The sequence below is a fragment of the Coenobita brevimanus genome, chromosome 60 (genome assembly GCF_032717465.1).
Source record: "Coenobita brevimanus isolate Jiangsu-jjx chromosome 60, ASM3271746v2, whole genome shotgun sequence".
Taxonomy (NCBI): Eukaryota; Metazoa; Arthropoda; class Malacostraca; order Decapoda; family Coenobitidae; genus Coenobita; species Coenobita brevimanus.
In genome coordinates this window covers 26,527,125-26,539,624 of record NC_137013.1, presented here as the reverse complement: position 1 = coordinate 26,539,624, position 12,500 = coordinate 26,527,125, and the positions used below count along the sequence as shown (strand labels likewise).

At 43.6% G+C, this 12,500-nt stretch overlaps 2 protein-coding genes across 2 annotated transcripts in view; both read right to left on the bottom strand.

The window, feature by feature from the left end:
• LOC145403067 (thrombin inhibitor rhodniin-like) overlaps positions 1-6,289 on the bottom strand; it is an 18,024-nt gene extending 11,735 nt beyond the window's left edge. Inside the window, exons 1-3 of the mRNA XM_080274905.1 lie at positions 6,203-6,289; positions 5,781-5,889; positions 5,225-5,380 (exon numbers count right to left, since the gene is read on the bottom strand). Coding sequence (XP_080131031.1) covers positions 5,225-5,380; positions 5,781-5,889; positions 6,203-6,289 — 352 coding nt within the window. The remainder of the gene's footprint in view (positions 1-5,224; positions 5,381-5,780; positions 5,890-6,202) is intronic.
• The window catches only part of LOC145403013 (uncharacterized), a 763,478-nt gene that overhangs the window by 270,876 nt on the left and 480,102 nt on the right, over positions 1-12,500 (bottom strand). The window lies entirely within an intron of this gene.

The window sequence follows — 12,500 nt, the reverse complement described above, 5'->3', positions numbered from 1 at the left end:
TCGAGCAGGGCAGTACTCACGAGGTGGATGGAAAGCTGATGACAGGGAGTGCTGCAGCTCCCGTTTCATCAGCCCTCAGGACTAGTTCCTGACCATCCTCATTTGCTGAACTTTTTCAGTGTCTCACTTACACAGAAAGTAGGACAGCATACTCTCCAACACAAATTTCTCTAACTATCTACACCAAACTACATGCACAGTACACACTACACTTCCTTTTCCAAAATTTAAAAAAAAATCATGGCGCCTTATCACCCAGCCTCGGAGTCCCCAGGGGGGGGATCATAAATGCCCCCACCTTCCACCCCTTTCCCGGTGACGACTCGAGGTGCCTGGAACCACTGTCTGACTCTCTTCTTCATTTCTGCAACAATCACGGCCTTTCCTCTAACTATCACTCTGTTGACCACAACCTCTCCTCCTCTGAACCTCACTTTCTTTTTCCAACTGAGACTCAGCTGTCTGAGGCAACTGACAGCAAACCCTTTTCTGTATCCTCCTACTTTCTCTATATTCATTTCAAAGCCAAAGGTGGATGTTGTGTATATATACGCAACGACTTATCTTGCTCCCATGTTCCTGAACTCGATTCTTCTGAATTCTCTACGTTCTGGCTTCGGCTTTCCTGTCATTCTCTGACTAAATATATCTGTGCTGTTTACTTATCCCCTAATTCTACTGACTATCAAAAATTCTGCGACTACCTTACTTCTATGATGAAACACATTCTATCCTTTTCTCCTTTCTCTGAAATCTCCATTATAGAAGATTTCAATGTCTACCACACCCTTTGGCTCTCCTCTCCTTTCACTGATCCACCTGGTGAACAAGCCTACATCTTTTCTACCCTTAATGACCTAGAGCAGCTTGTACACCACCCTACCCATATCCCTGATTGCCTTGGAGAGAGCTCCAACATACTTGACCTCTTCCTTACAACTAATCCTTCTTCTTACTCTGTTAATCTTTTCTCTCCATTGGGCTCCTCCGATCACAACCTTATCACCTTAACCTATCCTATCACTCCGGTACTGCCTGTGGACCCTCCAGGGAAACGTCGCCTGTGGCATTTTGGAGCCACAGACTGGGAGGCCCTCAGGCGGTACTTCTTTGATTTTCCCTGGAATGATTATTGCTTCCATGGCCGGGAGCCATCTGAGTATGCCTTGCGCATTATGGAGGTTATTCTCTCGAGCATGGAAGCATACATTCCTTTCTCATATCCTTTGACTAACGCAAGAAAGCCTTGGTTTAATCATGCTTGTTCTAATGCTGTCCGCAACAAGGAGAGGGCCGACAAAAGGTACCGGAGCCAACCCACCCCTGAATCACATCATCTTTATGTTTCTGCTCGGAATCGTGCTAAGTCTGTTCTTCACCCTGCTAAAAATAATTTCATCCGTACTAAATGCACTCAATTCTCCAACTCGAATTCTTCCCGCTCCTTCTGGCACCTTGCCAAAAACCTTTCTAACAACTTTAGCTCATCATCCTTCCCTCTTTTCTACTCTGATGGTTCTGTAGCTACATCTACTAATAAAGCAGATCTCTTCGCACAGACTTTCTCCTCCAATTCCACCTTAGACGATTCCGGTGCTGTTCCTCTATCACTTCGTGCCTCTGACTTCGTCATGGCTGACATTAAAATTTCTTCAGCTGATGAATTTTCTGCCATCACTTCCTTCAATACTAACAAGGCATATGGGCCTGATGGAGTCCCTCCTGTTGTACTCAAGAACTGTGCTTCTGTGCTTACACCCTACCTAGGCAAACTCTTTCGCCTTTGTCAACTTGCACCTTTCCTTCTTGCTGGAAGTTTCCTCTCATTCAGCCAGTCCCAAAGAAGGGTGACCACTCCCAACCCTCCAACTATAGTCCAATTGCTTTAACATCCTGTATTTCAAAAATTTTCGAGTCAATTCTCAATAGAATAATTTTAACCCTTTAAATGTGGCCGTGAACAGTCGACCTCCCCCGAGTGGCGGGGTTGTATCGCGGTCTGAGTACCTGTAGGAAAATATTAGCCAAAAATCAGAGATTAACCCTAGAACATTATACTTGGTATGCCAGATAGTACTTACATTCAGCTTTCTCCAGAGACAGGTGTTGAGCCTTCGTGGACTACCCAAGGACTTGTGGAGACTTGCAAAGTTGGGTAACCAAATCTTCACTTTCACACCTCCAGCAACCCGGTTTCCCCTCTACCACAGCCTCATTCTGTCACAGTAAACTTTATACTACAACGTAAAGGTAGTTTGGAATCCGTATTTGTACAATAAGCACTGAAAATAAGGCTAAAATCAACGTAGCGTACGGCCGACATGCAGCGCGGTCTTCCCGTCACTCAACAAACATTTCCATTTTCACAGCTAAAAACATGTATAATACATTATTTTCAATCATATTACTTCCCAAAAGATCACTGCGGCGCGCTTTTTATTCTGCCTTACGCCCGTCACTTTATTCTCGTTTCTGTCGGCAGCTTGCACTGACTCGGAAGAGCTAGAACTAGCCATAATGTCACTTTGAAAGCCTGCGGTACACTGACGCTAAACAGGGGCAAACCGTGGGAAAAAAAGCTAGTGTTACAACTGGGGAAACAAGCATTTCCTATTAGCATAAACTGCTTGTGAGAGGAGAGTGCAGATTTACAGTTCTGAGCAGTCAGAGCGCTGCCATGTATCACAGCCAGGCCGTGGTGGGGGGGGGGAGGGGGAAAAAGGCGATACTCGGCAACAACGGAGGTCAGTAGTACAAAGGTAAAGTATGCTAATTGTAGCTAAAGGGTGGTGGTACTGATAGACAATACCAGCTGGAGCCTGCTTGCCCGCGGTTATTCAAAATTTACTAGAATCGCAAATGCGATGCTCCGCTGTTATGTCCTTTTCGCCGAGCGTCGCAAACGCAACGATCCGTGTTTTAATGGTTAAGGCATCTTTCCTATCACAACCTTCTTTCTGATCATCAGTACGGATTCCGTCAGGGATGCTCCACTGGCGATCTTCTCACCTACCTTTCAGACTCCTGGTCATCCTCCTTTCGGGACTTTGGCAAAAGCTTTGCCATTGCACTTGACATCTCAAAAGCTTTCGATCGAGTCTGGCATAAATCTTTAAATTCCAAACTGCCCTCTTACGGTTTCTATCCTTCTATCTGTGCCTTCATCGCTAGCTTCCTTTCTGGTCGTTCTATAGCTGCTGTTGTAGACGGCCATTGTTCTTCTAGATCTATCAACAGTGCTGTTCCTCAGGGCTCTGTCCTATCACCAACTCTCTTCTTTTTATTCATCAATGACCTTCTAAGCTGCACATCTAACCCTATCCACTCATACGCTGATGACTCCACCCTTCACCTTTCCATTCGGTTCCTGCAACGCCAATCTCAGCAGTTACTTCTACATACAAGGGATGAGCCTATGCCACATCTAATGTCTGACTTGGCTCGCATTTCTGTCTGGGGTAAAAATAATCATGTCTTTAATTTTTTTTTTTTAATGCGATGAAGAAGGAACCAAAGGCCATGAGCCCGCGTAACAGTTCCCTCCAAGAGAAAAACAAAATACAATAGAGAGCCAAATTCAAGATCCCATGCATCCAAGACTCAGTTCTTACACCTATCAACCCATCAAAATCTTCCACAGGTATACCCACTAATGTTTAATAATATTCAGCTTAATCCTACATCATCCTTGAACATGCTTGGGGTTTCATTTACTCGGGACTTATCTTGGAAGGATCATATTACATCTCTTGTAAAATCTGCTTTCAAGAGATTGGGTGTGTTAAGCCGATTCCGTTCTTTCTTTACACCTGCACAACTGTTGACTCTATACAGGGGTTTTATCCGCCCCTGTGTGGAGTACAACTCTTATGTGTGGGGAAGCTCCCCACATACAGCTCTTCTCAAAAGGGTGGAGTCAAAGGCTTTTTGTCTCATTAACTCTCCTTCTCTTACTGACTCCCTTCAACCTCTGTCTCTTTGCCGCACTGTTGCATCTTTATCTCTTTTCTATCGCTACTTTAATGGTCACTGCTCCTCTGAACTGTCTGCATGTATTCCTCCACCTCGACGACGGGCGCGTAGCACCCGAAGCAGCAAACTCTCATCCATTTTCTGTGCAGCTCTCTAATGCAAGAGTTAACCGTTACTCCCAGTCCTTCATTGATGCAACAGGTCAACTCTGGAACTGTCTCCCTCTGTCTGTATTTCCTGCTGCCTATGATCTCCAGTCTTTCAAACGCAGTGTGTCCAGGCATTTCGAAATGAATGGATCTTGAATTTGGCTCTCTCTTGTATTTTGTTATTCTCTTGGATGGAACTCTTATTGCGGGCTCATGGCCTTTGGTTCCTTCTTCCTCGCATAAAAAAATAGATAGATAGATAGATAGATAGATATAGATAGAGATAAATATATATACATATATAGATCGATATATATATGTGTGTCTGTGTATATATATATATATATATATATATATATATATATATATATATATATATATATATATATATATATATATATGCAAATTAAATCTTAATATTCCTTCTAATATACTATAGCAGCAGCTGTGTGCGTGTGTGTGTGTGTGTGTGTTTATTTTGGGCAGCCGAAACTACACATTCAAATCACACCAAAATTGGCACAAAAATCGCAAAAAACTCGCAGATGTGAAAAAACTTGGTCCCATCATGATTGAAAAACTTTAACCATATTTAATGAGTGATCACATTTTGACCCAAAAAACACCTTTCCCGGCACCTGGCATGGGATCTCTGTAGAATTTTTTGCCCATAGGTGGGACTAAAATATACTGTAGGCCTAGCAGTAGCCATGTGTCTGTGTGTGTGTTTCGGACTTGCGTTCGGACAACTTGAGTTCCACTCCCAATCCTGCAAATAACACGATCAGTTGGTTAGCTGCAAAAAAATCCAAGTGACAACATTAGACTAGAACAGCACATAAACGGACCATCATGGGACCTTCGATGTTGCCTTGATGGCCGATAGTGACAACGATGCATTAGAACAACACATGAGCGTGAGAACCCTCAGCAGGAGCAAGTATGAGGGGCCCAAAGTGCCCACAAGCACTTGTATATACTATGTACAACTTTCTAATATCAACTTATTTTTCATCAGTAATGTACAAGACGATATTAGAAGGCGTTTTTAGATTCCCTGAGTCAACAATAATACGTCCAAAAATGTAAGAAAATGTCCTTACATCCACAGGCCCCGCAGTGGGCGAGTGTGATGGATGGGTCTTTGCACTGAGCACCACGCAGGTTGCAGGCGTTACTGTAGGTCACACCGTTGCTGCCACACACAGGGTCGTACTCCAGGGTGCACAGCTTAGGACATAGTTGTCTTTTGGGGGAAGCTGAAAAATAATAACTGCATTGAAAAAAATGCTGGAATAGAGGAGAAATATTAGTTAGAGCTAAGAACTTCTTAGAACTGTACTCCTCTAATGAAGTAAAGAATTGTTTGTCAGTCGTTAGAACGGTATAATATACCAATCTAATGACTGACAAACGATTTTTGATCAGACTTCGTATTATGAAGTCTGATCAAAAAGTATTGAAGTTTTAGCTGGTAAAAAAAATAAAATAAAAAAATAAAAAAAAGCTTATTGTGCTTCAAAATGTCTCATGCGACTCAAGACTCTTATCCCAGTGATCCTTCATTTGATGGAAACTTTTTTTATGGTTAGTTTTGGGGGTTGCCAAAAAGAACTTTGTTCCATTTGTTTTTATCTCATATCTCCACCAATCTCAAACCCTTCAGCATCATATTCAGTTTAGGAAACAGCCAAAGGTCAGCCAGAGCCATGTGAAGAGAGTATGGAGCCCGCAGGGCCTGTGTGATCATGTTTTTGGCCAAAACATCCTGGATGAAATGGGATGAGTGGGCAGAAATCATGACATGGTGGAACTGCCAGTCCTTCGCCTCCCATAACTCTTGCCTCTTGCGATGCCTTCTGGAGTATACTCATAATGAACAACACCCCGGTGGTTGAAAAAAAAAAAAAAATAGCATAAGCTTTGCCTTCCTTCACCTTCATTCATCGCCAGAAGCCTGCTGGATCTTCTTGATGGTTTCAGATTGTGTCACCTATCTTTTGGTATAATTTTATGTAATAACCTTGCTTGTTTCCTACGGTTATCACGGCACAAAAATATTCTATGAACAAGAAAGTTACGTCCTCAAACACATGCTTCTTGGCTGCGGTTGGGCCGGGCAGCAGCGCTGAACGTATTCGAACATGAGCACAACGATTCAAGGTCATGTCCTACTGACTCGCATCCCCTTGCTGGTACTGGTTCATAAGAGAAAAAAAATAAAATGGTCGGATTCTTCTCGATCAGACCTCGTATATGTGTCAGGACTCCACATTTTAATAATAGAAATCATAATAGATACAAACACAAATGTGGTCTTAAAGGTAGTCAAGCTAGGTGGGAAAGGAAATGTGTTTGCGATTTCAGTGGGAAAGGAAATGTGTTTGCGATTTCAGTGGGAAAGGAAATGTGTTTGCATTTCTGTACGGAATGCCAGATGTGCACTGTGTCACCGGAAACGCTACATACACACAGACACACACGGGCTTCTCGAACATTCGAACCTGTGTCCAGTACACGTGACACAAGTCCTCGTAGACAAGGAAGGAAGAATGAGACAGGCAGAAGGGGGCTAGCTGGGTTGTAGAGAGAGGGAGAGAGACAGTCTGGGAGGTAACAGTGGGACTCTATACTTCACTCATATGTGAGAGACTTTAGTTAATCTTTTCAAAACAATAAAATTATAAATAGTTCCATACGCATCTTTACCTCTCCTGTCATTGCATGACAAAGGGAATTATGCTTATCTACTTACAAATCTACTCACGTATAACTACTGCTCGTCCAATATATGGATAAACTGATCTACAAAACTCAATACAAGAGTCTATGAAGTTCTACAAGATATGGTGGCAGCAGAAGTACGAACCTCGTCTTCAAATCTACAGTGAATTTCTACTAAAGCAGGGGAGACTCTAACCAGGATCAGCTTCAGTTCTACAGTGAATTTCTACAAAAGCAGGTGAGACTGTAACCAATATCAGCTTCAGTTCCACATTTGATTCTACATTATCATGACAGAAAACAAACAATACCTCTTAACTCACAACTTATATCCACCTGACCCTACCATCCTCTCGACAACTGCCCCCCACCCCCATCCCCACCACCATGTTGACTAGGAGCTCAGAGGTCAAGACAACGGCAGCAAATACCAGAGCCCACATTGACCACTCATCTTACTTATCCATCTTCACTCAAGTTACTCATCGTTACTCACCACAGCCTCCAGAGTGAGCAGTCGCTGTGCTTGCGTTTAGCTGAGAACACCCCACAACACGCCAATCAACTTGTGTCTGACACCACCGCTCACACCATTTCCACCACAGTAAAATTTAGTGAGTTACATAGTTACTTCATTTATACAATACACAATGATAAACACAGTGGTAGACAAAACCTGCACAAACATATATAAAACTTGCTGTATAGTTACAACTTACGTACACATACCTACTTCAGTTATCTGCATAATTCAGTCACAAATTACTTGCACCAACAATAAAATATTCTACACCGTATATATTCATTAATTTATTATAGCATTCATTAACTGCCATTGAGTGTTACCATTTATACCTAACATGTGTTTCATACATACAACTAGACATTATTACGTTTACAAAGTACAGTAATTAATAAAACATACTATCACAGTTATTCAGTGAGCAATTAACAGAACTGTAATAAACATTTACCAATTAAAGGTACCTAGTGGAACCAGACAAATTAAATTACAAGAAAAAAAATGGCCAACACAAGTGATGTTAGCAAGAATGAACATCTTCCACACAATCGTGAAGACAAAGATTTCCACACAATGCTGACACATATAATGCCCACGATAGGTACAAGTGAACAAGTGAGTGTATATAGTTAATATTGTATAATATGTATATATATAATTTTTAATATAAAATAACAAACCATGGGGCTATATAATATTTTCAATAATATATATGCAATATAAACTAAGCCTTAAAAAAGGGTCCCAAGGGAATCAGCCAGCAATTATACAACCTTGGACACCACCGAAAAAGCATGGACAAACGAAGAAAAACAAACTATAGAAAAATATGCAAAAATACAGTAAGACTGCATAACAAACAAACGATAATAGGTGTAGCTGTTAATGCAAATGCCACAATACAGCATAAACTCCTTCTATAAGTGAAAGAAAAAGCAATTTATTGTTCTCCACGAGCCAGTGACAAAGCACATCATCGCTATCATTGACCGAAGCATGACTGGATTAGCAATGTCAGGACTGCAGTTACTACAGTATTACTGCAATTACTACAAATACGTAACGACAAACGATTGCATTACTGCAATTATGTTACAGTTGCTACAATTATGTAACTACAAACGATTGCATTACTGCAATTATGTTTCAGTTGCTACAATTATGTAACTACAAACGATTGGATTACTGCAATTATGTTTCAGTTGCTACAATTATGTTGCTACAATTATGTAACTACAAACGATATGTAATAATTACAATACAATTCTGTACACTCACGCGTACTAATTTCTGCTCAGGGGTTACCCCTTCCTTTCCCCCTTCTACCTTGGAGAGAGGGAAGGGGGGAATCGCGAACAAGTCTACCCCACCTTCAGCCCCCAACTCCCCCACCCTCCACCTCCAACTGCCAGTTACTGATTAGACGTACTGTATATACAGTATATATGAATGACGTAAATCATACTCTGTAAAAAAAAAGTGGAAACTAGAACGCTGAACTTACAACACGGAACTGTAAGTCCCAACACTCCTACCCATCAAGTGATCCAAATGTTACTGGTGCAGGCCTTTGAAATGCTGCTCCCAGCACGGCTTCGGCCAAAGGTTGCATGAACACCGAAACCTCGGAATTGACCGTCATTTGTTAGAATGACTATTTGTAGTCGCCACGCTGTCAATGCAAAAGTTAAGTCTAGATCGTGTGTGTGTGTGTGTGTGTGTGTGTGTGTGTGTGTGTGTGTGTGTGTGTGTGTGTGTGTGTGTGTGTGTGTGTGTGCGCGCGCGCAATTTATATGCCCAACTACCCAGCTATGTGAAGTGGAACGGGCACTCTGATAACATTTACAAATATTGGTCTGTTCTCCGTTTGAACTTGGCATATGAGAAATACAATGATAAAAAATTAACTTTCCATACATCTGACCTAAATGTGTTTGATAAATGTTGCCTGCATACGATGCACTGTTACTGTATAACTGACTACTTATCGGGCCTAATGTTGGGGTGGGTAGGGGTGAGAGGCGGGGAAGACTTAAGACAAAGAGCGAGAGAGAGGGGGAAGAGAGGGAGAGAAGCAGACAAGAGAATGAAAGTTGTATAAATTTAAAGAGTGAATGGGAAAAGTAATTTCAGAGAGAGGGAGAAAGAGAGAGAGAGAGAGCCGGGGGAAGTGAAAAGGTAGCACTGGAACCCAGAATTGCGCAGCGGACGACACTGGATTACAATGATGATAAATATTTTCAATTCGAGAATGCAATTCAATACAGTAATAATTTATTTTTTGATACAGTCCAAATCTTGGCCGTTGAAAGCATGTACGACGAAAGTTTAGTCATGTTTACAGGACATGAGAAAATTTGCGTCTAATCAGTAACTGCCAGTTGGAGGTGGAGGGTGGGGGAGTTGGGGGCTGAAGGCGGGGTAGGCTTGTTCGCGATTCCCCCCTTCCCTCTGTCCAGGATAGAGGGGGGAAGGAAGGGGTAACCCCTGAGCAGAAATTAGTATGCGTGAGTGTACACCCACGCACCAAAGTTTCTGTATCCCCCTCGGTGGAAGGAAGTGGAAGTCAGGGTCAGAGAGAGGGCAGGCGAACGGACAACCGTGAGTGGTAGTTTCATACTGAGCTACGAGGCGAATGGTGAGAAACGTGATGAAACTGGATCCGAAACATTTCCACGCTATTCACCTGCAAAACATTATGCATTCGTAACACACATAGCATATATTATAACATAGACTACTATGTAAGCATGGAGTCCTGTGAAGCTGGTCCAGACACGACCCATCTGTTTCGGATCCTCAACATACAAATAAAGCACCGAGCCAGTTGTATATAAGTTGTGACTGGTCATTATCACTGCAGTGATATTTTTTGTGAATATGTTATTCCTGGATTGTCTATAGCTATAATATAGGATGACTGTGAATTTAATACTGATTCACACAGTAGCTGTGTGGATGGTTATACATGTCAAAACTATTTTATGTGGAAGAATAAACCACACTGTGATGGGCAATGGAGAGTATTCACCAACAGTTAACTATAACAGATGAAATTAGAAGCAAACAACACAAAATATTATGAGACGACCAAGATACAGCTGTGCTATTCTCCTCCACCTCGTTATCCAGGCCTTAACCGTTGCTTCACCTCATAGGTGAATTATTTTCCTTCAGTCTCTGCCTCTTCTATTACTCTAAGTTCCCGGTATCCTCTTACTGTCAGCCGTCACATTCCTTAGGGGGTTTCTAGTCGTGGGGTCCTATAACCCGTACTGTATTACATTATTCGTCACATCATCACTCCCACACAAACAACGTTAGCACAAGTGCTGAATCTTGCTATCATAATTGGCACTGCCACTACTAACCCCTCTTTTCTACTGACGATATTTTCCCTCACAATACTGTTGCTGCTACTCCTACTACTAATCCACTATAAATCTGTATAATAATACATATGATTGTCCTTATGTGCGTATCTGTTAACCACACTGTCCCTCTCCCACTGTCGACAACTCGTCACTTACCCCCACCGCTACCAAAGTTGCACCCCCCACTCTCCCAGCCACCATAGATCCCACTCTTCCCCCACTCCGACACCACACTACCCCTCACCTAATCCCGGGGCCATCAGGCCTGTTGTCCACCCATTCACTTGTGAATATACATAGAATGCATCAATAATTATAATTATAATAATAACAACAACATAGATGTGCAGTGTTCCTAACATTACATATAAAAAACTGTAGACCCAAGCGTGCCTATGTTACAGAGCACAGAAATATTAACCACAAAACCGACCACAGACCGTTCTTAACATTACCACTGGACCTTTCCTATAGCACTTCACCGTGGTAATACAACCCACTGTAGTCCTTTGTGGGATCACAAAGCTGTTTGGGAAAAATAACGTAGTGCACGACATGCCAACAACCCACCAATATACACGTGTGACGTTTCACTGACATCCACCAAATAACCTAGGAGAAGTTAGTGGACAAACAGACAAATGACTGGACATAAACATTGGCCGAATATCTTTCATCGGTATATGATGACCTGACAAAACTGTTACCATCCTGCTTTACAGGTGTCATCATAGTTATGGCAATAATAGTAAAAATAATAACAATAATAAAAATAATTAAAATACGCGCCTCCGTCGCCGGACCCCCCACCCCGCTACCCCCCACCCCTCTACGGAGCCGCAGCCCTACCCCCACCCCGGGAGGACACCACGGCGGGCCAGATGAGTGTGGGACTGGCCCAGAGCAAGACGGGCACCGGGACGCCCCTACCTTGAGTCCCTCTTCCCCTCAACCTACCCAACAGCGACGTCACAGGAATGAGACACGACCCCACGGACGGAGCAGCCCTCACTAGGATCGGGGTGGGACTGCTCCAGATACAGTCCCAAGCAACACCGTGGTAACGGCCACTGTACGTACCAGGGAGGGAGCGGCCATAGTATGCTCCTCAGTTGCTTCCCCCTGTAGCTCCGCGATAATGGCCATTGTATGTACAGGGGAGGGAGCAGCCACCATACACCCCTCAGCTACAGCCACATCTGGAGACCGCCTCGGTGTGCTAGCTATTGAGCACACACCGACATGCAAAGGCACGAGGAGTGGAACCACGACAATGGCCACCGTACGTGTCGGGGAGGGAACAGCCACCGTACGTACTGGGGAGGGAGCGGCCACCGTACGCCCCTCAGCTACTTCCCGTTGGGCAGGCAGAGCCACGACAACGGCCACTGTACGTGTCGGGGAGGGAACGGCCACCGTACATCCCTCATCTGCCTCTTCCTCCTTTGAGAGCAGCTCTGCAGTAACGGCCACCGTACATACTGAGGAAGGAACAGCCACCGTACATCCTTCTGCTGCTGCCCTTAGAGAATGTGGAACCGCAACAACAGCCACCATACGTGTTGGGGAAGGGACGGGCACCAGATGCCCTACGTCTGCAGTCTCGAGGTTTCTCCCGGAGGGGAAAGTCCCTTGCGCGGCTGGCTTACTACCTCTCGGCTGCATGGGACGCCCTTTGTTCTCTCCCTCCAGATGTGGTTCCCTGGAGGTGCTGCCGTTCCAGGAGTGGTGGCGAGGTCCTGCTTCTGCCCTGCAGCT